We start from the raw sequence: 26,622 nt of genomic DNA on the forward strand, positions 1-26,622 counted from the left end.
ATAGAACTCAAGGCTGATATGAGATGAAGATCTTGTTTTTTGGTGTTTTTGTGTTTTTTTAAAATCTCCTACTGGCTTGCTCTTAATTTAAATGGTTTTAAACTAAGGTTTTAAAGTGGAACCAACCAGAAGGAAAGAGTGTATGGGAAATGATTCTCTAATACTTGGCATGTGAACTCAGATTTTTTAGTCCTTTTTGGAATAAAACAGGCTCCTCGCTGGTTACAAGGTTATTTCTGATTTGTGTAAATTATCTCCCTTCCTCCATGTTTTTGTAATTCCTGTATTCCCCCATTCAGTCTTAGCTGCCACAACCAGACCTGGCAGAAAGCAGGACACGCTTTTCTTGTGTCTTTAGTGGAAACCTCAGCAGCACACAATAACTGTTTCAGATCTGTCAAATAGATGCATTGGTTCTTTTTGTAAAAATAATCTATTGTAATTTTTGATATTAAAAATAAATTTTAAAGCCTCAAATGGGGCATTTTGGTTAGAATGATTTTCAAAAGTTTTTGTCCACAGTGCGCTAGGAGATCTAGGTCCATTTTAGGACTTTTTCAAACATGTCTCTAGCTACACTTAGGAATGTTTCATCTACTTAAAAAAAATTTGTTTTAAAGAAGTACATATTAGCTATAAAAAGCACAAATAAGCAAATCTAAAAAAATAAAAATCCCTCAGAATTCCATCAGCTGAGATAAAACTGTTAACTGTTTTGACCCTTATTATCTTTTTTTTCCCCACATACGTATAGTCAATTAGCTGGTACTTTTGCATTCATCCACTTTTAAAATTAGAAACTAGGAATATAGCATTCTTTTCTCTAACAAATAGAGACATTGGAAGAGAAGCAATATTTTTGTCCTTTAGGTAATCATGGACTAGTGACATTGGGGAGACACATGTAAAGTTTCATAACAGAATGAACTGAGTTCCATTTGTCTGTGGTGGAATTAGCTAACATTTTCATTGACTATATTCTGTGTGCTAAGTATTTATATTCATTATCTTGTTTTATCTTTTCAACAATTCTGTGAGATTCTTAAGTAGATGAATTCAGTGAAATTTAGAGAGATTAAGTGAATTGGCCACATAGTACATAAATAGTTAGGACTTTTGCCCAGGTTTGTTGACATCTACATCCATGCTTTTAAGCAGTACTCTCTGCATTGTTGTAATGAATTGCTACTATATCTATTTATCCATCCATATTGAATAAAGGAGAAAGAGCTAGAGAACAAAGGGGAGCGTACAGAGATGCTGAGGAAGATTATAATAGAATCATTCAGAAGGAGACATCCTCACAAGGAAGGTCAGTGGAAACCAGCTTTCCTAAAATAACAGTGCTTTACTGTAGTACCTTGTAATACTAGTACTAATGTATTTTAAGGTATGAGGCAGACGTTTGGCATGAATACAACTATTGCCTCTTACTGTTTGTTCTGTAGATAAAGTCAAAGACTACAAGCTGGTGGTTCCTGACTCTTGTGTTATGAGCCTGTGAAGTGTTCTATTACAGTAGTTTAAATGAAATTCAGGCCTCATTACCTAGAACATCTAACCAAAATTGTCTTTATTTATTAAAAGTTTTATAGATCTCATAGCCATAATTTTGCTGAATTTGTTAAATTGGATAATTCAGCATTGTGCCAACCACTAGGCAGCCTCACAAATGAAAGTTTGTATTGTATTCTGTTCTTAAAGGAGCTTATGAAGCAGACATGTACACAACTAATTTTGATATTAGATTATTGTAAGCATTTTGGACAGAAAGGGAAACAGTTTTGCATAAAGAATCACCAAGAATAAAGCACCAAGAACAGGCATTTTTCTCATGTTCAGAAAATCATCTTATGCCTGTGTTTTTGTTTATTTGAATGAACGGCTCTTTTCTCTAGGTTTGTTTTTGTTAATTCATATATAAAAGATTAAACGTAAATAAATGTTTAACTCTTTCCTACTAGCTGACAAATATCTTTTAGTTTCTGTTCATAGCTGTTCTTTATAGCAGAATTCTTAAAACTCTTGTCATGGTCTGAGTCAAGCATAAATAATATTATGGTATAAATTAATTGGCTTTTACTGTTATATGATTGCTTTTTCTAATGAAGTTAAGATAACACTGAAATCCGATTTATTCTTAGAATAAGTGAACATTTGAAGAATGGCATAAATACAGAAGAGAGAGTACCTTAGCTGTCTCTTTTTAGTAATGTTTTAAACTTTAAAAAAAACCCACAACATTTTATTAAAAGCATTGCTGGAGTGAGCATTTGCTTTGAGATAATTTGCTAAGTAAGAAGCTGGTCTATCTACTGTGGAAGGGATTTCTACTTTTAAGACTAGGGTTCTTCATACTCTAATCCCCCACCCTCCCACCCATGTTTTCATATTGCTTTCCCATATATTTATTTTCAGCATTCTATAAATGGCATAACACCATATAAATCAAAGGAATTGTTTTTCCAGTTTAGTAATTTAATATAGAAGATGGATATAATCTGTGACCCTCATCATAACTTATTTGGCCCTTGGCATATAGGATTCTTTTCATGTAAAGTTACAGTGTATCAAAACACTTTAAATTTCAAAATATTTTAAAATACTTTAAATTTCAAAGTATTTCAAAATAATAAGTGATATAAACCATTGATATAATAACCTTTCTAATTATAATTTGATTAGGCAGTTTTCATCCTGGGCTGTGTTTTCTTTCTATCCATATTGATGTTTTATTTATTTGTTACATAAAGTACTGAGAAGGGATGTTAAAATTTCCAGCTGAAATTAGGATTTGCCTGTTTCTTTCTTTAGTTCTGTCAATTTTTGCTTCATGAATTTTTTTTTTTTTTTTTTGGTGGTACGCGGGCCTCTCACTGCTTTGGCCTCTCCCGTTGTGGAGCCTGGACGTGCAGGCTCAGTGGCCATGGCTCACGGGCCCAGCCGCTCTGTGGCATGTGGGATCTTCCTGGACTGGGGCACGAACCTGTGTCCCCTGCATTGGCAGGCAGACTCTCAACCACTGCGCCACCAGGGAAGCCCTGCTTCATGAATTTTTAAGCTTATTTATTAGATACAAACATATTTAGAATTTTTAATGCCTTTCTGATGAATTATTACTCCTTTTATCTGAATTATCCTTTTTTTCTCTTTGCCTTGAAGTCTACTTTGTTATTGATATTGCTCTGTCTACTTTCTTATCCTTGCTGTTTGCATGGTGTATCTTTTCCTATCTTTTTATTTTTAACCTGTTTGATCGTATATTTAAAATATATGAGGTTAGGTTTTGCTTTTTAATTCTCATAATCTCTGCCTGTGAATTGTGTGTTTAGTCCGTTTATATTTACACATATTTCAGACTGTTTAAAATTGTCTTGTAGGCCCGTAAGTCTCTATTCATTTTCATTTATTCATTTTTCTCTTTATTCTCTAGATTGATTTGTGTTCAGGTTCACTGACTGTCCTTCTATCTCCATTCTCTGTTAAGTCCTTCCAAAGAATTTTCCATTTTAGTTATTTTTCAGTTATAGAACTTCCAATTGGTTCTTTTTTTAGTTTCCATTTCTCTGTTGGTATTTACTTCTGTTCACTCATTGATACTATTTTTTCCTTTTTTTCTTTAACATACTGTCTTTTAGGTCTTTGGACATATTTATAAGAAATATTTAAACTATTTGTTAGCTAAATCCAACATCTTTTGGGGATGTTTGCTATTGACTGCTTTTTTCTTGATGATGAGTCACATTTTCCTCTTTGCCTGTCAGGTAATTTTAAAATTATGTACAGATCCTTTTTGATATGTGATGGAGACTCTGAATTTTGTTATTTTTCTTTGACAAGTGTTGATTTTCATTTTAATAAGATGTCCAGTTACTTGCTGATAACCCTTAACTTTTGGAGCCTTAGTTTTTTACTTTGTAAATATAGATGTGTTTAAAGACCAGGTTGTTTCCCAAGTCCTTTTAAGGACTCCAAACTCTACTCCCCTTTTGATCTTTTAGGGTTTGGTATTACAAGGCTATGTTAGGTAGTGCTAGAGTAGGCCTTGCTTTAGAGCATGGTTCTTTCTCCCAAGATGTCTCACCTCAATGTGCAGGAAATCATCAAGGTTACTCCACTCTTTATTTGGCTGGAAATTGAATGTGCCTGCAATGCTGTTTAACATCTGGTGTCTCTGTTTTGTTATCAACCCCGTAGCAGTTGCTCTCTGGCATACCTTTGCTATTTCCTCTTTGGATAATCCCTACCTTTGTTGAGCTTACATTCTAATATGGGACTCAGACAATACAAGGAAACAGCATCAAAAAATTGCAAGTTATGGTATCTTCTCAGAAGAAAACCGAGTTCTGGGGTGGAGAACAATGAGTCTGTTTCCCCCATGTCTGCAGTAACTTCCTTCACTGTAGTCTTGAACCCCTCAAAATCGTCCATGAGGGTTGGAATCAACTTCTTCCAAACTCCTGTTAATGTTGATATTTTGACCTCTTCCCTTGAATCACGAATGTCCTTCTGGCATCTAGAGTGGTGAATGCTTTCCAGAAACTTTTTTTTTTTATAAGGAATTTTATTTTATTTTGCGGTACGCAGGCCTCTCACTGTTGTGGCCTCTCCCACTGCGGAGCACAGGCTCCTGACGCGCAGGCTCAGCGGCCATGGCTCACGGGCCCAGCCGCTCCGCGGCATGTGGGATCTTCCCGGACCGGGGCACGAACCCGTGTCCCCTGCATCGGCAGGCAGACTCTCAACCACTGCGCCACCAGGGAAGCCCCCAGAAACTTTTTAGTTGCCTGTACCCAGATCCATCAGGGGAATTGCTGTCTGTGGCAGCTATAGCCTTACAAAATGTATTTCTTAAATAATAAGACTTGAGAGTTGAAATGACTCTTTGATCCATGGGCAGCAGAATGGATGTTGTATTAGCAAGCATGAAAACAACATTAATATCGTACATCTCCATCAGAGCTCTTGGGTGACCAGGTACATTGTTAATGAGAAATAATAATTTGAAAGGAATCTTTTTTCTGAGCATAGATCTCCCCAATGGGCTTAAAATATTTAGTAAACTATGTTGGCAACAGATGTGCTGTCATCTAGACTTCATTGTTGCATTTATAAGGCATAGACAGTAGATTGGCATAATTCTTACAGGCCCTAGGATTTTCGGAATGGTAAAGGAGCATTGGCTTCAACTTAAAAGTCACCAGCTGCATTAGCTCCTAACATGAGAGTCAGCCTGTACTTTGAAGACAGATAGTGACTTCTCCTTTCTAACTATGAAAGTCCTAGATGGCTTCTTTTTCCAGTATAAGGCTATTTCATGTACAGAGAGGATATGTTGTTTAGCGTAGCCACCTTTGTTAATTATCTCAGCTACATCTTTTGGATAACTTGCTGCATCTCCTACATTAGCGCTTGCTGCTTCACCTTGCTCTTTGACATTATGGGGAAAGTTCACGGGCAGCCAACTTCTGCTAGCTTCAGACTTCTCTTCTGCAGCTTCCTCACCTTTCTCGGCCTTCATAGAATTGAAGAGAGTTAGAGCCTTGCTCTGGATTAGGCTTTGGCTTATGGGAATGTTGTGGCTGGTTTGATCTTCTATTCAGACCTGAACTTTCTCCATATCAGCAATAAGGCTGTTTTGCATTCTTATCATTTGTGTGTTCACTGGGGGTAGCACTTTTAATTTCCTTCAAGAACTTTTTCTTTGCATTCACAACTTGGCTAACTGGCGCAAGAGGCCTAGCTTTCAACCTCTCTTGGCTTTCATCATGCCTTTCTTACTAAGTCTAATCATTTCTAGCTTTTGCTTTAAAATGAGAGATGTGCGAGTCTTCCTTTCATCTGAACACCTACAGGCCATTGTAGGATCATGAATTGGCCTAATTTCGATATTGTTGTGTCTCAGAGAATAAGGAGGCCCAAGATCAGGGAAAGAGACAGGGGAACAGCAGGTCAATGGAGCAGTCAGAGCGCATAAAACATTTATTGATTAAGTTTGCTGTCTTATATGAGCATGGTTTGGGGCACCCCAGAACAGTTACTGATCACAGATCACTGTAACAAATATAATAATGACAATGAAAAAGTCTGAAATATTGTGAGAATTACCAAAATGTGACACAGAGACATGAAGTAAGCAAATGCTATTGGAAAAATGGCACCAACAGACTTGCTCGACACAGTGTTGCCACAAACATTCAGTTTGTAAAAAATGTAATATCTACAAAGTACAATAAGTCAAAGTGCAATAAAACAAGGTATGCCTGTAAAAAATGTCAGACCAGGGTGGTATCAGTGGAGGTAGTTAGAAATGGTTGGATTCTGAAACTGTTTGAAGGTAAGACTGATGTGATTTGCTGATGAGTTTTTATGAGCTATATGAGAAAAAGAGGAGCCAGAGGTTTTTAGCCAGAGCAGTTAGAAGAATGAGGATGCCATTTACTAAAATAGAGAAGACTATAGGAGACATAAATTCAGGGGTGAAGATTTGGAGTTCAGTTTTGGTCATCCTACTAGATATCCAAGTATAAATGTTAGCAGTTATTATTTATTATTAATTATCCAGTAGGTGTTAACTTTTATCATTCATTAAATATTTATTGGCTCTGTGGTAGAGTTTGCTATGTTATATTCTAGGATTTAAATGATGGTCAAAAATGGACACTGTCCTTGCCTTTATGGAATTAGCAGTCTAATGAAGAAGATAAGAATTGATCAAATAACCATATTATTGGTAGTTTTCCCCTTAAAAAAATAAACTTTTAAGTAGGGTATCTAGGAAGAAAAAAGGATGACTTAACAAATAACCCTTGATATCTAAATTTATTAGGTTCTTATGGTCAAATCGTGATGGATACATGTATATATCTTACAAGTTTCTCATTTAACATCTTATTCTTAAAATTGGTTAGCTTAATTAACATGAGGGAATGAAGCTTCATGAATTCAGTTTTATTTAGATGAAATGAGGTAGTTATATATTGAATCTAGCATTTAAAGGTATTGTATATTTCATGAAATATTTAGGCTGTGGGGAATTTTCTCCTCTCTTTCATTAAAAATGTTATGTTTTTACTTAGTTAGCTAAGGATCATTTTGTTTTGTAACTAAAGTCTTTAAGAACAGCATTATAGTATGATCTGTTGTTCACCATTTTCTCATAAAATTAAAGAATTAATTCTTGTGTTTTGAAAAATCAGGTTCGTCATAAGGCATCACAGAAAGTTTATGCTATGAAGCTTCTTAGTAAGTTTGAAATGATAAAAAGGTCAGATTCTGCTTTTTTCTGGGAGGAACGAGATATTATGGCCTTTGCCAACAGTCCCTGGGTGGTTCAGGTAAGCATACTAAGTTTTATAAGTTTATTTCCCCTTTTCATAAGTGCTTATTATTTGTAAGAATTGATTTTGCATGCTGAAAGTCCTATATCTCATTCACGTAATGACAGTGCAGTTATTTTTTAATAAGATCTGATTCATTACACTTGTTTAATCTTCCAAAATAGTATGTTATATAGACATGACATGTAATAATTGTTGTATAAAAGCAAGTATTACTTGCAACTTTCTCTTTTTTAATTCCTTTATAAAGAATTGGATTGATTACCAATATGCCATTGTTCCCCACCTACTCTTTCTCATGATTTACATAATAGGAACAATAATCAGCTTGTCTTGAAGAGGGGGAAAAATTCTACATTAAAATTTTTGAAAATTCTCATATTACCTATAATGTAACACATTATTGGGATTCCTAATTCAGCCTTTTATTTGACTGTGAAGTAAGGAATTTACTTGGTTACCCAGTAGTACAGGTCACAGAGGAAGGACAGGATAAATACTTTATTCTTTCCCTGTATTTACCAGTTTTCAAAGTAAGGGATTAGTTTACTTTTATCCTCAAAGGTGACCAATTTTGGGAGAAGTATCAGTTTAAACTCATGGACTTAAAACCTATTTGATGTGTTTCAGTCCTTTATCTTATTCATACTCAAATTGTGACACCTTTAGCAGTGATCATGTTCAGGTTGGCACTGAGTCCTTTTGACAGAGCCTTAGTTAGTCTTCGATAGCTAGCTTGCCGTCTTGATACATAACAGAGTGTTCCAGACCTGTCTTGTACATTTTCTGTCCTTCACATGGAGTTAACCTTGCTTGTAGGTCCATCTTTTGTACATGTGTGAATATTTCTTTAGAATAGATTCCTAGCATTGGAATTGTCAGGACATATAGTGTACACATTGGACATTTTGTTTGATATTGCCAAATTGCCTTGTAAAGAAAGTTTTTTTACAAGTTTATATTACACTCTAATTATCCAGTAGATGTTTTATTTCACTAAATTTTTAGCAAATGCTGCATATTGTAATTGTTTTAAATTTTTATTTGTTGCATCCTTGAGAAATAAGATGTTATTGTGTTAAGTTGCATTTTTTTATTATGAGGTTCAGCATATTTCATATGCTTATTAGTAATTTGTATTCCTTCTCCACTGCTTATCCCATTTTCTAATGTGTTGTTTTGCTTTTTTAAAATTGGTTTGTTAGAATGTTAATACATTATGGATATTAATCCTTTGTTATATATGTTGGAAATATATTCTCTTGGACTACTACTTGTCTGTTGTTTACTGAGTTTTTAAATTTAGATGTAGTCAAATCTGTAGACTGCATATTTTAATTTTTGCTGGCAACACCATCCCCATCCCTAAGATGGGGAGTTTATAATCCCCAAGATTATAAAAATATTCTCTTACACTTTATTTAACTTTTTATATTTTTACTTTTTTAGGGGGGATGTTCTGTTTCTAAGTCACTAGGAATTTATTATTTTTATTATGAAGTAGGATTTCTTTTTCCCAAATGAGTAGCCAATTTCCCCAGTGCCATTTGTGGAAAAGCCCATGTTTTCCCCATGAAGTAAATGAAAGGTCCTGTATATCATTCATGTGTATTCATGTATACACATGAATTTCTCTTTTGGACTGTTTGCCATTACTTTGATTTGTTATTGGTTTATACACTAAAATCATTGTTTTAATTTCTGTAGTTTTTCATTTATTTTGGTATCTGGTAGGGCATGTCTTCTCTCATTCTCCTTTTATAATAGTTTTTTGGCAGTTCTTAAAATTTTTCTCTATAAAGTTAGAATCAGCCTTTCATTCTGTTAAAAAATACAGTTAAAATTTTGACTTGCATTGCTTTAATTGGTAGGCTTTTTTTTGGGGGGGGGTTGTTTTTATTATTTTGAACTATTAGGTCTTCCCATAACAATAATAGTATGTCTCTTTGTATAGAGATTGATCTTCAGTAAAGCCGTATTACTTTTTTCCCCAAAATAAGATCAGAAGAAACTTATGTATAAGAAAATAATTTTTAAAATATGTAGATACTCAGGAAAAAAATGTAGATATACAGAAAAAAAATAAAATTGGCTCAGTCTTTCAGTGTAGCATTGAATAGTAGAAATTTTTCATCCTTATCTTTTTTTTTAAAACTTCAGTGGGTAGAGCTCTGATAGTTAACTATTAAATCTGATGTTTGCTGAAGCTTTCTGGTTAAGACAGTAAAGGATTTGGCCTGCCCATCTGTTCTTAGCTTATCAAATATTTTTTATCAGGAGTAATGTTAAAGTATTTGAAATGTTTCCTTCAGCATCTTTTGAGATGGTTTTCTTGCTTAATCTGTTATTATAGTACACACAAAAAATAAATTTCAGGGTAGTGTAAAATCTAAAGTAAGTGCTATTTGCTGTAATATGATATTTTCAATAGAATACCAAATTTGACTTACTTACATTTTAAGTAATTATCCATCTATTTGCATAAGTGACATATGACCTTTAATTTAATTTATTTATTTTTAACATAGGCTCTTCTGGTTGGTTTTCATGTCATAGTGAGATCACCCTAACAGACACAGTTGAAAAGCACACCACTTTTTTCTGAGCTTTGGTACAGTTTATATAATAAAGTAGAAACTATTCATTCCCTGAGGCTTGTTTGAACTTGCTTGCAGATCTTTCAAGGAAAAATGTCAGTGTATTTAATGATATATTTTTTAATTTTTAAAATTTATCATGATACATTTCAAACATATCCCAAAGAAGAAAGAAAGTATATTGAATCCCCATGTATTGTTCACTCAGCTTCAACAGCAGTCATGGCCAGTCTTGTTTCAATCACACCAGAAATTGGCAAACTTTTTTTTGTAAAGAGCTAGATAGTAAATATTTTAGGCTTTGTGGCCCAAGAGGCAAAATCAAAGATATTATATAGGTACTTACATAACAAGCAAACAAATTTGTACAAATTTTTTATTGATGAAATTCAAAATATAATAATACAATTGAAAAAATACAGGTCTGTTAGGGAGAAGAATGAAATTATTTTCTGAGGCAATAACAGTTTGCAAAATTGGGGTTCACAATTGGTGTTCCTATCAAAATCGATTGTAGATGTTCTATTAATACTGATGTATAAAAAGATTTTATATATTTGTCTTATCAGAAAATATGTTTTCACACAGCTAGTTACTGCTAAATACTATTATCCACCAGCATATGATTTATTTTTTATCAGTAGACTTTATTTTTAAAGACAGTTTTAAAAATTTACAGAAAAATTGAGCAGATAGTAGAGAACTCCCATATACCCCCTGTACCATTTCCCCTATTATTGACATCTTGCTTTAGTAAGGTACATTGTTACAATGAATGAACCCATATTGATATATTATTAGTAACTAAAGTCCATAATTTATTCAGATTTTTCCTAGTTTTTGCCTAATGTGCTTTTTCTGTTCCAGGATCAACCAGGATAGCATGTTACATTTAGTTATCATATCTTCTTAGGCTCCTCTTGGCTGTGACAGTTTCTGACTTTCCTTGTTTTTGATGACCTTTATAGCTTTGAGAATACTTCTCAGTTTTATTGTAGGCTGTGTATGCTCTGTTACTGGAATTCGATGTTTTCCTCATTATTTAGACCAGGGTTATGGGTTTTTGAGAGAAAAACTACAGAAGTAAAGTGCCATTTTCATCACATCATATCAAGGGTACATACTAACCTACCATTTGTGACTCTTGGTGTTGACCTTGAGTACGTGGTTTTGATTGAGCATATCTGTCACTTGGAAGGCGTTTATAGAATTCTGTTAAATTCTTCTCTTGATGTTTACCTTTTAGCACTGTCATTCCATGGCAGATTAATCAATTCCAATTGAAGGTAGGGTAGAAGCTTCTCAGTTGCAAAGCTCAAATGGATTTTTTAATGGATATTTCCTTTGCACTTACATTCATGTCCAAAAAATGCTGCTGGAACTGTGAGATTGTAGTCTGAGATCAGAAAGTATATCCACTGCAAATTTGTGTAGAAATAGAGATCTCATGTATTGTTTTGATTTTGATAGCATGGGAAAGTATATACAGTAGCTTGATGTTAGTTGTCATAAAAATGATTGTGTCATAGAATAAGTTTTGCATATAGCACTGTTTTGCCTTGCCATTTTAGGTCATTTAGGTATTAAGAAACATTATCAAGTTGCAGCTAAAGCTAATTTCCAAAGCTGTTCAGTTCAGTCATAGTGGTTGAGGGTGATTTTGATCAGACAAATTTCAGTCTCATCTCTGAGCTCAAATAATTGCAGTAGAACCTTACCACTGCTAAGCCATTGAACTGCTGTGTAGCAGGGTTAGTCAGGATATTCAGCTTCTATTTCTGGCAAAAATTCACAGAACTGATGGTGATGGTTAAGTCAACAAGAGCAAATAACACCATCAATACTACTTATTTATTAACACATGAGATTCAAATATATTTTCCACACTGTACCTATTGATCAATATTATGAAAAATAACCATAGACTTTGAACAGCATACATTTTCACAAGCTTTGTAAATTTGTCCAACTAAGCCTTTTTCTGTTCCACATATATTTTTACCAGCATCTGTTGTAACACACCTTACCAGGTATTACTTCAGGTTGTACTGAATTAATGTTTGCTCAATTTCTTTTAAAGTATTTTTGTCTGTAGTTGATCTATGTGGACTGTTCATAGAGGCTAATCCTGTATTCAACTTCAAACTTGGCACCCCTCCAATAAACAGTAACTACTGAATAGTATTAATAATATCTGTTGACTCATCAAGAGTCAAGGAAAAACACTTGAAATCATTTGTTTTAAAATTGGTGATTAATATTGCTCCCAGTATTCTCAAATCTTTGAGCAACTGTTGTTGCTGAAAGATTTCGTCTTAAAGTTGATTTTCTCTAGACACATTTCTTCAGCTGATGCAAAACCAAACACAATTTAAGTATTCACCATTGGTAAATAGCTTTTCTTGCTTGTCTAACAAATAAGGCATCTGGAAACTTTCTTTGGTTTCAGTCTTACACACATTTAGCAAATTTTACCATACTTAATTTTAATTTTCTAATTTTGAAGAACTGTTGAAATACTTTTTAAAAATATTTATTTTATTGAAATATAGTTGATTTACAATGTTGTGTTTGTTTCTGCTGTACAGCAAAATGACTGAAATACTTTTTGTTCTCTGGCCCAATCTTTTTTCCCTGCCTTTCTTCTGAGAGATAGCTGCTATCCTAAAATTAATTTATGCCACTCCTGTGTTTAAATTTCTCCCTCCCTCCTTCCCAACTGGATCTTCTACCAACCTTTTAATTTTTCATATGATTGTTGACTGAGTCAGGTTTTTTAATTTCTTGAGTTCGTTTATATTTCTGTGACTCTGCCTTTTTCACTTTTCTGTTGAATGGCATATTTGTAAACTTTTTGGTCTTAATGTGTTTTTCGTTTTATTTACAAAATATACCTTTTAGGCTTTCTTTTTAGTTATTTCCTGCTTAAATTTTTTTTTCCTAGCTACTGTTTTCTTTGGGTTTATATTGTTCTTTTCTAGTTTCTTTACCTTCCTGACTTTGTCAGTCCTTATTTTCCAATACAGATATCTCTGTTTGAATATTGGGTAATGAGAGGATAAGGAGAGATACCTATAAACTCATTTGAAGTTATGTTTCTCTTTGAATTCTGCTTATTTTTTTAAAAAATGGTTTTATTTGTAACATGCATAGAAAAGTACATAAAAAGCAGCAGAATGATTAATTACAAAGCAAACACCCATGTATTCACAACTCAGGTCAAAAATAAACATTGCCAGTATGTACTCTGTTAAGTCCCCTTGTGCTCTTTCCCAGTCACTACCTCCATGTGTTCCCCCCAGAATAAACGTTCTTCTGGCTTTATTAGTAATTGTTTCATTGTTTTCTTTCCAGTATACCACCTAAACAAGCACTCAGAAACTATATTTTTCCTGTTTATTGAACTTTATATAAGTGAAACCATTGAATATCTCTTATCCAGGTTACTCCAGTTTATTGGTGAGATTTACTACCTTTTCATAGTTGAATATTCTCTTTTGTGAAATGCCTGTTTAAGTCTCTTGCTCATTTTCCCATTATGTTGTCTGTCAATTGATTGAATAAAAAAATTTGTAGGAATTGTTTTTATTTTGGATATGAACCCTGACTAGCTTCTTAGACCTGTGGGTTTACAGATTTTACCAAGTTTGAGAAAATTTTGACCATTATTTTCTCAAATATTTTTTCTGTCTCACTTTCCATCCATTTACCCCTCAACCCCTTTCTCAGACTACAGTTACACATATGTAATTTGCTTGATGTTGTCCCATAGGTAACTGATACTGTTTCTTTTCTTTCCTCAGTCTGTTTCTGTTTTTGTTTTTCAGGTGTGCTTCATTTTGTATAGTTTTTATGCTATGTTTCAGCAGTCCCCAACCTTTTAGGCACCAGGGACTGGTTTCTTTGAAAATAGTTTTTCCACGGATGGGGTGTGGGTGGAGGGGATGGTTCAGGCGGTGCTGCGAGCGATAGGGAGCGGCAGGTGAAGCTTCGCTCACTCACCTGCCCGCCCGCTCACCTCCCGCTATTCGGCCTGGTTCCTAACAGGCCGTGGACTGATATCAGTCAGTGGCCCGCGGGGGGCAGGGGGACCCCTGCTATGTCTTTAAGTTCACTGATCTTTTTTCTGCAGTGTTCAATCAAACTTTAATCCCATCGCATCTGGCTTTCTTCGACAAAATTGTTTTGAGATTTATCCGTGATGCGATATATCAGTAGTTCATTTCTTTTTATTGCGTAATAGTATTCCATTGTGTGGATATATGACAGTTTGTTTATCCTGTTCATCTGTTCATAGACATTTGGGTTGTTTCCAGTTTTCGTCTCTTACGAATAATTAAATTGTTTGCGGTCAACTTGTACAATTAAATGATTTTTAGGAAATTTATGGAATTGTGTACCCATCACTAAAACCTGATTTTTAGAATATTTCATCGTCCCCAAATGATCAGGTATACCTACTTACAGTCATTTCCCATTCCCCTCCAGTCCCAGGTAACCACAAATGTGCTTTCTGTCTCCATAATTTGCCTTTTCTGGACATTTCAGAAACATGGAATCATACAACATGTTGTCTCTTTCCCTTAGTATACTATTTTTGAAGTTCATGCACATTGTAGCATGTCTTGTATTTCATTTTTTAGTGCTGAATAGCATAGCCCATTGTATGTGGTTTAATCAACAATGTATTTGGTGTTTGTCCCCAGTTCTTAGCACAAGAGCTTCAGAAGCTCTTGGATTTCCTTAGTGTTAAGAGTGTCTTTGTTATGCTAATGAGACAACTCCTGGTGGCTTTTTGATAACTTTTGGATGAGATGGGGACTGATCGTTAGAAAGAATGAGCATGTGATTAGAGGATTGGGACTTTCAGCCTTCCAGCCTTTGGGGTACTGGAAGCGGGTTGGAAATTGAGTTTAATCACATGGCCAATGATTTAATTAATCATGCCTATATAATGAGACCCTAATAAAAGCTGTGGACATTGACACTCAATGGAGCTTCCTGGTTGGTGAAGACATTGGTGTACTGGGATGGTGATTCACCCTGATTCCACAAGAAGTTGCAGAAGCTCTGTTCCCTCCCAGACCTCACCTTATGTGTATCCTTTACAGTAAAACTTTGATCATATGTATGGTGCTTTCCTGAATTCTTTGAGTCAACCCAGTGAATTATCGAACCTGAGTGGGTCATGGGAACTCCAGAATTTGAAGTTAGTTAATCAGAAATGCTGGTGGCTTGGGGACTTCCAAAGTACGGAAGGACAGCTGATGTCTGAAGTGAGGGTCTTGTGAAAGACTGGCCTCTTAGCTTGTGGTATGTGATGCTAACTCTAGGTGCTTGGCATCAGAATTGTATACCCAGTTGAGGTGGAAAGAGTATGTGGATATACCCTATTATGTTTGTCCACTTACCATTTGATGGACATTTGAATTGTTTCCACTTTGGGGCTATTATAAATAGTGAATAATGCTGCTGTGAACATTTGCATGCAAGTCTTCTGTGGACATACCTCATTTCTTTGGGTAGGTACCTGGGACTGGAATTCTTAGTTATGTGGGAAATTTATGTTTAACTTTTTAAGAAATTACCGAACTGTTTCCCAAAGTGGCTGTGCCATTTTACGTTCTTACCAGCATAGATGAGGTTCCGGTTTCTCCATATTCTTGCCAACAGTTGATGTTTTCTGTCATTTTTATTATGGCCATTCTGGTGGGTATAAAGTGGGATCTCATTGTGGTTTTAATTAGAATTTCCCCAATGACTACCATCTTTTCATGTGCTTATTGACCACTCATATATCTTCTTTGGTGAAATGTCTATTCACATTTTTGCCCTTTAAAAAATTGTTACTTGTCTTATTGTTGAGTTGTAGGAGTCCTTTATGTAGTCTAGGTATTTTATTATATATATCACTTGTTAGTATTTTTTCCAACCTGTGATTTGTCTTTTCATTTTTTAATAGGATTTTTTGAAGCCAGAAAATTCTTATTTTGATCAAATCTTACGTGTCAGTTTTTCATTTTGTCAATTGTGTTTTTGGTGTTAGAAGAAATCGTTGCCTAATCCAAGGTGATAAAAGATTTTTCTCCTATGTTTTTTCATAAGATTTTTCTAGTTTTAACTCTTAAATTTAGTCCTGTGATCTACTTTGAGTTAGTTTTTGAGTATGATGTGAAGTAGGGATCTAAAAATGTTCATATTTTTGTCTTTGAATATCCAATTGTTCAAGCACCATTTATTGAAAAGACTGTTCTTTCACCACTAAATTACTCTGGCACCTTTGTTAAAAAAAAAAAAAAAAAACTCTTGACCTATAGACATAAGGGTTATTTCTAGGCTGTCACTTCTGTTCCATTGATCTGTATGTCTGTCCTTATACCATACCAGTACTGTCCTGAAAACATTAGTTTTGTTTTGAATTTTGAAATTGGGAAGTATAAGTGCTCCTGCTTTATTCTGTTGTAAGATAGTTTTGGCTCCTCTGGGTTATTTGCATTTCCATAGAAATTTTATAATCAATTTGTTAATTTCTGGAAAGAAAACTTGCTGGAATATAGAGTTTGCATTGATTCTGTGGATCAATTTGGAGAGAATTGCCATCTTTATACTATTGTCTTTCTATCCAGGAACATGAGTGTCTCTCCATTTGTATACATCTTTCCTTTTATCATTTAGAGTTAATAGCATCACACACACACACACACACACACACACACACACACACACACACACACACACACACACACACACACACACACACACACACTTTCTCAATTTGGTAACCAGCCTTATGCCTTTTCGTCCCTTCCTTCCCTGCATCTCACCACCTTCCATTTTAAAATTATTCTGATTTTGGCTTGACTCTCTCAAATAAATATTTAATTTTATGTCAGTAATAAGCTTTTCTGGATTCTTTATTTGTCCCTTTTTCTTATGTATCTCGTAATTCTCTTACTTGGATTTATTCATTGTGTCGAACTATATCCTTGAACAATTCTTTCAGAAGTGGTTTGTTATCAGATTTCTAAGAATACGAATGATGTAATACATATTTATTTTGCCATCGTATTGATTTTTTTTAAACTGCCGTATTCTAGGATCAAAATTATTTTCCTTCAAAGTTTCGAAGATACAGCTCTGTTTTTTGTATTCTGTGCTGGCTGAGATGTTTGTTGACAATATGATTTACATTTTTGTACATAAGGTACTTTTTGTCTTTGGAAACTTTTAGAATTTTTCTGCTGGATTTCTGAGAGTTTAGCACTGACTGTCTTAGTTTCTCTCTTGTTTCATTTGAGATCTTTCAATCTTAGATTTTTGACTTTATTCATTTCTAGAAGTTTTTGTTTGCTATTTCTTTTTTTTCTTTTTCTTCTGGTTTATTTTCTCTCTTCCAGACTGCTTTTAGATGTCAGAGCTTTGCTATCTTTGCTCTGTTTTTCATCTCCGAATCCTTCAGTGTCTTCAGAGAAAGTTACTTTGCTCAGTTTTCAAGCTCTGTAATTTGTTTTTCTCTTATCATCAGTTGTATATTTAATTCCAAAGCTTCAGGTTTTTTCCCCATATCATCCTCTTGTTTAATTGCTGTGGCTTGTTACTCTTTTGAGGGTATTGATTTTTACATTTTTAAAGCTGTTCTTAGTTTGTCCTATTTTAAGCATTTCCTTGACTGTTAACTTTCTGTTTCTTGAATTGCTTTGCCTCTATTTCATGATACTGATTTTTCTGAAATGTTGATTCTTGGTTTTGTTCTTTTTCCTATTTGTGGAAATCTTTTCTGTTTACATTGGTTGCTTTCAGGAGGGGTGGGACATGCCGTTGGGTGGAATGTACAGATACCTTTCCTTCTGAATTTGTGGTTTCTCTTGTCTCTCCAGGGGATCAGTAGCAACCTAGCTTGGTGTCCTATTTCTCTGGTCCCAGTGCCACTGCTTTAGTCTGAGTGCAGGTATCACTGCCACTTACTGTTGATTATGAGCAAGATGATGGGGAAGGGAAGAGAGGAGAAGGCCCAGTTCCAAATGTGGCTACGAATTACTCTTCCCAGTGGTGTGGGACTTATTCCCTCTTACATCTACTGAATCTGGCATTTTAGGTTTTTCTAAACCTCTCCTGCTTCCTCAGCTCTCTTCATTGTGAGTTATGTGCAGTAATTTGTTTTGTTTTCAGAAAGCTGGGCTTTTTTTTTTTTATTATCTGTTCTTTTGTCATTCTTTCACCTTTTATGTTCCTCATTCTTAATCTGTTTCTCTTTTAAAATATTTCTATTTAAATAGATTCCTGTATTCTCTGAGAGGGAAAATGATACATTTATGCATTTTTTTTAAGTAAGCATGAAGAAGATACCCATATAAAAGTTTTATTGGATAGCGGTTTTTTCATTAAAGATGTCCAAATCTAAAATCACAGATTTCCTAAAGTTTAATGCTGTTTTGGTTATACAATAATTTATCTTTTTCAATAGCAGTAATAGCTTTGGGGTTTTGTTCTCTTAATGGTTTTGGTTTTCTTTCTTTCTCTTTCGTTCTTTCATTTCTTTTCTTTTTTTAAATTAAAAATTTTTTTTTTCCTTCTTGTTTTGTTTTCCAGCTCTTTTGTGCCTTTCAAGATGATAAGTATCTGTACATGGTAATGGAGTACATGCCTGGTGGAGACCTTGTAAACCTTATGAGTAACTATGATGTACCTGAAAAATGGGCCAAATTTTATACTGCTGAAGTTGTTCTTGCTTTGGATGCCATACACTCCATGGGTTTAATTCACAGAGATGTGAAGCCTGACAACATGCTCTTGGATAAACATGGACATCTAAAATTAGCAGATTTTGGCACATGTATGAAGATGGATGAAGTAAGTAACAAGCAAGTAAAAAAAAAAATGGTAGTTTTCTGAGAGACAAAAATAAAGGAACACTTGAAATCTGGACTTCATAGTTTTAAACAAAGATAAATTTAGTTTTGCTAACTGTGTAATGACTCAGACAAGGTAATAAAATATCCTAATCAAAACATTTACTTTACTAATCATTCATATAGTTGTAGAGTACTTTGTTTGTAGATTTGGTGAATCCAAGAGAAATAAAAACTCAAATAACTAGTTATCAGATAAATAGTTATCTTCCTCATAGAATCTTGACAAACATTTGCTACCAATCAAAACTAGTTCGTGTGCATATAATGATCTAGTTGAAGAAGTAGGACACAAAATACAAATTAAGGTACATGGATATTTCTATCATCATTATTATTTCTGAATTTTTCCTTTAATAAAAGAGGTAAGGTAGAAATTTACCAACTCCTACCAACCCCATCTGTATCAACCACATAGAATAAACTTGGGGGCAAGTTTATTGTTGTGCTTTTACCTGTTGAACAGTTCATATTATGATTAATTGATTCAGTAGCATTAACTTCATAGCTAACTATGGTGTTGATTTATTTTTGTTGTGAAATTTATATCTCTTGTCTTTTTTCTCTGTAAGTGTACTGTAATTCCTGGCAGTAATTCCTGATGGGGAGGGATCATGTTTTATTTCCTATGTATTCTTGTTAATTATCTTGTCAAGATGTTTATTTTGAATTAAGTTGATTTTTCTTTTCTCTTTACTTCTTAACTTATTTATGCCTCCTGTGTGATACTCACTTTTATTGATTGTCCTACCATCATCAGTGATCCATAGTCTTCCAAGCTCAGCTCAGATTTTTACCTCCTATAGAAAGTGCTGCCTAATAATCCTAACCTGACTGATCACTCTCTGTCGTAATTTCCATGTTACTTATTTAGAATTTGTGCTGTACTTCACAGGCCACTTTTATCTATCTAGGATTGTATGCCCTGTTTGCCCAGCTAAAACATAACATCCCTTTGGTTCTTTGGTCTTCTTCATAGAGTATTACTATGTTTGTGTTCTGCATATATTAATGTTTAGTAGGTAGAGTATTTGATTGTACCTAAAGCTCCCTCTTGTGGTGTTTATCATACTACAGTATGAAGTGATTAACAGTGAAAATCATATTTAATGAAAATAAAGTAGAAATAATTTTCTAATAGAACGCTAAACTTTTTAATGTCTGTTAATCGTAACAAATAATGTTTATGTGCTGCACATCTATGAGTGTATTCTGATTTTCATTAAATCGAAAACTTGGGAGGGTGCAGAGAAATCACACCACATGTTTTTAGGATAGGTAAAGGTGGTTAAGGAAAGAAGGTGTAGAGGAACGGAACAGAATATGTTGTTTACAAGATAATTTTATAAGCATGTAAGTGAGTACTAAATTCAGCTACTTAAGTATCTTGCTTCTTTGTAAGGCAAAATAAAAATATGGTATATATAATTTTGTTTACTATTTTTAATTCAGGTACATATGGTTCAGTTAATTATGCTCCTTGGCTCACAGCTTATTGTCATTAGTAGTATACACAAAGGCCCCATCTTGTTGTTTTTTTTTTTAATTATGTTTTCCCCCTTTCAGTTTTTGTCTTATTCTCTTTTCCCCTAATACACAGCCATTGTAATGTGTTTATAAGCTCTTAGAGACTATTAGTATAGTGTACATATGTATAAATAGTCTAACGGATTGTTGTCATTTTGTTGTTAACCTTTTTCATGCAACATTGTTTTATGTCTATTCCTGATATGTAAAGTAGCTCACTGCTTTTTAGTATTCCATAGTATCTCTTAATTTTACTTATAATTCCCCCTTGTGTTATTATTATTTACTTATTATTCCCCCTAAGTCACATCCAGCTCCCTGTTACCAACAGTACCATGTTGAACATTTTCATACATGTCTCGTGTCTGTCTATTCTGACAAGGGTTTCCTCTAAATATAAACCCTAGAAGTGAGAGTACGATCTCAGAGGATACATGAAGTATTACCTGGTCTCCAGAATGGCTGTAAATGTTATAACCTCTTGCTAATAGTGCATGAGAGATCCTGTCTCCCCATATCCTCACTCACCCTTCCTTTTATTCACTCTCTAAATCTTACCAAATTCCATTGGTGTGTAAAGTAGTATCTTTTAAACTTTTTATTAATCTTAACAGTTGATGTCAAACCTTTCTCCATATACTTCTCAGTCTCCTTTGTGAATTAACCTGTGTTGTGTACTTTTGACCCTTTAAAAATTGGTGGTTTGTTGATGTGCAGGGATTCCTTATATAATCTAGATACTGGTTCAACAGATATCACTGATAATCATCTTCCAGTGTGCTACTCATCTGTATCTTTGTTTGAACAGAAATCCTTAATTATGATGTAGTCAAATATATTTGTTAATATTGAACTTTTAGATTGTTGTTTGTTTTACGCCAAACCCCCGTTCCTCCAGTAATATTAATAATGAGAGTAACTATGTAATGTTGAAGAACAAAGGAATTTTTAATTAAAACTATAGTACATAGAATTTATAATTTTGTTATGTTAGTTGTTAATGAGAATAGTGTTATTGCAAGTTTCAGGTTCATCACTTCGTTTGCCTTTGATTATTATTATGGTCTTAGAGCCATTAGAAATGTTCATAGTTTCATTCTTATTCATCTGTATATGTATAGAAGGGATTGACAAACTAGAGCACAGGGCCAAATCTGGCCTGTGGCTTAGTTTTGTATAGTTTCTGTGCTAAAAACGTTTTTTCCATTTTTAAAAAATTGTTTTTAAAAAGAAGATATGCAATAGAAACCCTATGTATCTCATAAAGCCTAAAATATTTACTATCTGGCTCTTTATACAAAAAGTTTGCCAACCCTTTATCTGTAATAAAGACAGAGATGCTCGAATTATTTTTTAGCTCTTCTGGCTTCACGTAAAACATTATTCCGTGGATAAAAGCAAAGTAAAATACAACTATAAAATTATAACCTTATATAAGGACTAAAATTGTTACTATCACTGATAAGAGTAATGCTGTTTCATTAAATTCTGTCATTGATAGATTGCAGGTTACACAATTTTCTTGGTGTTGTTATCCTTTTTCTCCCTGAAATAAATATCTGGGTGTGAGTGAAAGTCACAGTTAGTATATTTACATCTAGATTATCTCAGTGACAGTCAAGGAGTACTGCTATTTAAAATTACCTGCATTGATCAGATAAGCTGACTTCCCTCTATGCCTGTCATTATGCATTTCATAGCAACCTTTACCTCCTTTTAAGGCACAATTTTACATTAGTATTTTAAATTACTGAAAATAGTATAAGATTTTATCCATTAATATTCTAGTGTATACCATTGGATTAGATTGAAGCTATAAATTTTTAAAAGCTAACAGGTAAAATGTTAGTGTTCTTAACCCTTCTACAAGTGACATCAATTTTTAAAATACAGGCATTTCTACTCATGTTTCTGAAAAGCCCTATTTTCTGCAAAATTATACATTTCAAAGGACAGGTTTATGGGAGAAATAGGAACAGACCATTCAAAAGCTATGCAGCTTTGTAACCAGAGCCCAAACGAAAATAATAATTGGTATCCAGGGAGATGATTGGAATAACAGGCAGCGTTGCGCCTGTGTGTGCCGCAAATTGCAGATGGAAATGGAGTTCTGAAGCAACTGGGCTGTCTTCTAGATAGAGCACAAGAAGCAGGACCTTCCACTAGCCAGCAGTCTTACGAGGCAGGGAGGGGACACGCCTCTCTGAGAAAGTAGCCCCTGGTGCAAGTGCTCATTTTTAATTGTTCAAATGGACTGAATACGCTCCAGACTATGTAGTAGTCAAGCTGAAGCTTTCAACGCTTCTGATAATTAAGAATTTCACTTACAGGGCTTCCCTGGTGGCGCAGTGGTTGAGAGTCCGCCTGCCGATGCAGGGGACACGGGTTCCTGCCCCGGTCCGGGAAGATCCCACATGCCGCGGAGCGGCTGGGCCCGTGAGCCATGGCCGCTGGGCCTGCGCGTCCGGAGCCTGTGCTCCACAACGGGAGAGGCCACAACAGTGAGAGGCCCGCGTACCGCAAAAAAAAAAAAAAAAAAAAAAAGAATTTCACTTACAGTTTTTCTTTTCCACCCTCACAGGAGGCTTTTTTTTTCTTTTCTTTTTATAACTTAAAAAAATTATTTTTAGCTGCGTTGGGTCTTTGTTGCTGCGCGGGCTTTCTCTAGTTGCAGTGAGCAGGGACTACTCTTCTTTGTGCGCGGGCTTCCCATTGCGGTGGCTTCTCTTGTTGCGGAGCACGGGTTCTAGGCGTGCAGGCTTCAGTAGTTGTGGCACAAGGGCTCAGTACTTGTGGCTCGCAGGCTCTAGAGCGCAGGCTCAGTAGTTGTGGTGCACGGGCTTAGTTGCTCTGCAGCATGTGGGATCTTCCCAGACCGCAGCTCGAACCCATGTCTTCTGCGTTGGCAGGCAGATTCTTAACCACTGCGCCACCAGGGAAGTCCCAACAGCAGGCATTTTGAATAGTTTCTTAGAGCAACTCCAAGATTTGTGATTGACCCATTTTGTGTTTTCAGTAAATCTTTCGACTTATGATATTTTGTCAGTTATAAAACACTCATGTATTTAGCAAACACACATTATCTGATCCATTTAAGATAAAGTACTTTTGAAGAAGCTTTTGAAAATGCATACCTGTTTATGTTGCTCTCCAGCTTGAAACCCTTTAGTAGATTTCTGTCACCTACTGAATAAAGTTCAAACTCCTTAGCTAGTCATATGAAGCCTCTTATGGTGATATGATCCCTGCCTACTTTTTCACCCTCATTCTGTATCATTTGACCTCTTGTACCTTGTGGTTCAGAGATCTTAAATTACATACAGTTCTTTTTATACCATGGTATGTTATGATTCCTAGCCTTCATATAGGCTGTTGAATATACACTGCTTGGCAAATTCCTACTCACACATTGAAACTCAGTCCAGAGTTTGCTTACCTTGTGAAGGCTTTTTAAGTTGGCTTCTATGTCTTTCTCCAAATGTACCCTTTAGGGAGCATTTCTTTTCTTTATTTCTTTTTTCTTCCCTCCCTCCGTCCTTCCCGCTGTCCCTCCCTCCCTCCCTTCCATCTGTTGAACACTTATCTTATATTTTCTCTGTCCCAGGCCTGGAATCAAACACTTCTCCAAGAAGCTCTAATTCCTTTTATTTAAGAATGGTATTTAAAAATCAGTATTTGGGTGCTGGATGTACTCATTGCTCCTGGAGTGTCATTATTTCTAGGCTCTGTCAGTGGATGTGTGTATATTGTATATACTGTGTCTACTAACTCACATGCACACACATGTTCATATTTAATTCTGTACCTGTCTGTATATAAAGTGTATTAAAAATTATGAGTTCATATGATACTTCTGATTCTAGTCCTACACCACAGGGTTCATTCTAGTCTTCCTCCTTTCTGTTTCATGATTACTTCTTTGGATAGTGAGAAAACTGGCTCTCATTATCTACACTACAACTGTTTTCCAAAGTAACCTAGGTCAGTTCTTTTCCTCTCTACTCTCTTTGGTGTGGTTATGTTATTAATTTATGAAACAGGTCCATTTCTTTTTTTTACTTTTATTTGCATTTATTTTTTGCAGCATTTATTCCCAGGCCATAAGTTTTTGTTTCTTCAATTTCTTCTGGGATATGTTTTTCTTCTGGGCAACCTCCTCTTCTGGTTTAGGAGCAGTGTTTTCTTTTTCAGTAAGGATCATCTCAGTGTGGCAGGGAGAGCTCATGTATGGGTTGATCCAACCATGAGCTCTGTAAGTCCTGCGCCGCATCTTGGAGGCTTTATTCACCTGGATATGCTCAATGACCAGAGAATCTCCATCTAAGCCTTAAGTTCAGCATTACCCTCTGCATTTTTGAGCATGTACAGTAGAAATTCAGCATTCTTTTTGGGCTACCGACCCTGCGTCCAGCCCCACTGTTTGGCCTGGGCACACCTACCAACTCCACCATTGTAACGACGGAATGGCACACATTGCTTCTTTAAAGTGACGTCCTTCATATACTTGGTGGCTTTTCGGATATGCATACCCTCAATGGCCTGGGCCGTTTCACTAGTGTTCTTAAAGTGAATACGAAGATTTGAACCTCTCGACTTGCATGATTTTGTGGGGTTTTCTGGGTCAAGTGAATAGCGAACCATTTTTAGAGGTCACCTCAGGCCACTTACCGGAAAAGCCAGGTCCATTTCTTACTGTTTGTATTCCATTTAGAGTTGTCCCACATCTGGTTGATTTTGTTTTTTGGATATGTGAAGCACTCCTCTGGTTTAAGAGTCAGAACTATACAAATTGCATGCTCAGAGAAGGATCACCCCCTCCTTATCCCACCATCCCATTCTTGTACTTGCTTCTTTCTACCCTTTTCCCACTCACCCCCTGTAGGTAAACCAATCTCTTTAGTTTGTGGTTTAGCCTTCCTGTATTTCTGCATTTTAGGCTTCCTGTATTTCCTACATTTGTAATAAATGTAGATTTTATATTTATATAATTTGAGAACTTCCCCATGAGATAGGTTTTTTTTTTAAAATAAATTTATTTATTTTATTTATTTATTTTTGGCTGTGTTGGGTCTTCGTTGCTGCATGCGGGCTTTCTCTAGTTGTGGCAAGCAGGGGCTTCTCTTGTTGCAGAGCACGGACTCTTAGGCACACGGGCTTCAGTAGTTGTGGCTTGCGGGCTCTAGAGCGCAGCCTCAGTAGTTGCGGCGCAAGGGCTTAGCCGCTTCGCGGCATGTGGGATCTTCCCGGACCAGGGCTTGAACCCGTGTCCCCTGCATTGGCAGGCGGACTCCCAACCACTGTACCACCAGGGAAGCCCCCATGAGATAGTTTTTAAATATCTTTCCCAAATGTTTATTTTAAAAAATTTTAACTCTCAATAGGTGGTTGCCAAAGATGGTGGTTAGAATATTAATTTTCCAAAAACAGAGTACCAGTAACAGAGTTTACCTAGTAAAAATTCTTTACTCCTACCAAAGTATTTATTCTACAAGTAATCGGTTATTCAGACTGATCTCCATCTTACCTTTCCCAACTTCATCAGTGTGAAACTTTACATTTAGCTGATTTGGACTTTACTGCATTTCTTCAACCTGTTTTATATAAAGTCATTCTTGTTCCTTTGTTTTTGCTCTTTTTTCTGTCTAAGCTACCATGCCAACCCTCTCTCCTCTGAAGTCTAACTTGTCCGCCAGTTCCTTTTTGTATGTTATCCTTTGCTCTCCTTCTTCTGAACCTTTGAATGCTAAATAATTTTTCTTTTAGTGGCACTTCTGTGTCTCGCCAGGTTTTAGCTCTTAAGATCTCACAAGATTCATTTTTTTGAAGTCTAATTTATATGGATACATGTGAAATAAAGAGATTTTATTTACCCTAGTAAGTGTCTATGAATTTTTCCTTCAGTAGAAGTCTAAAATGTAGGATAGTTAATGATAAAAATTAATTTTATACACGGCCTTTTGTAGTCAGGCACTGTCATCTTCATTTTTTATCCTAAGTAATAACCCTTACAGAGTATTACCATCATAATTTGCTCAGTTATTTCCAAATGTTTTATTTTATTAATTTATATTCAAACTAAAATGACCTCTATTTGCTGAATACTTGGGAAAATAAAATCATTGAGTTATTTCTGCTGATTTGAGGAAAGAAAAGATTGCTTCTAAAATTAATCTCTCATGTTTAATATACATTTTATTGAATTTAAATAAAAACGTTTATATAAATCATGTTTATAAAATACATTGAACT

General features: G+C 35.1%; 1 protein-coding gene and 1 pseudogene across 1 annotated transcript in view; one reads left to right on the plus strand and one right to left on the minus strand.

The window, feature by feature from the left end:
* ROCK2 (Rho associated coiled-coil containing protein kinase 2) overlaps positions 1-26,622 on the plus strand; it is a 138,615-nt gene that overhangs the window by 63,852 nt on the left and 48,141 nt on the right. The window contains exons 4-5 of the mRNA XM_033437439.2: positions 7,200-7,337; positions 18,527-18,787. Coding sequence (XP_033293330.1) covers positions 7,200-7,337; positions 18,527-18,787 — 399 coding nt within the window. The remainder of the gene's footprint in view (positions 1-7,199; positions 7,338-18,526; positions 18,788-26,622) is intronic.
* The window catches only part of LOC105748241 (60S ribosomal protein L17-like), a 191,992-nt pseudogene continuing 189,269 nt past the window's right edge, over positions 23,900-26,622 (minus strand).

The sequence above is a fragment of the Orcinus orca genome, chromosome 13, assembly GCF_937001465.1.
Source record: "Orcinus orca chromosome 13, mOrcOrc1.1, whole genome shotgun sequence".
Taxonomy (NCBI): domain Eukaryota; kingdom Metazoa; phylum Chordata; class Mammalia; order Artiodactyla; family Delphinidae; genus Orcinus; species Orcinus orca.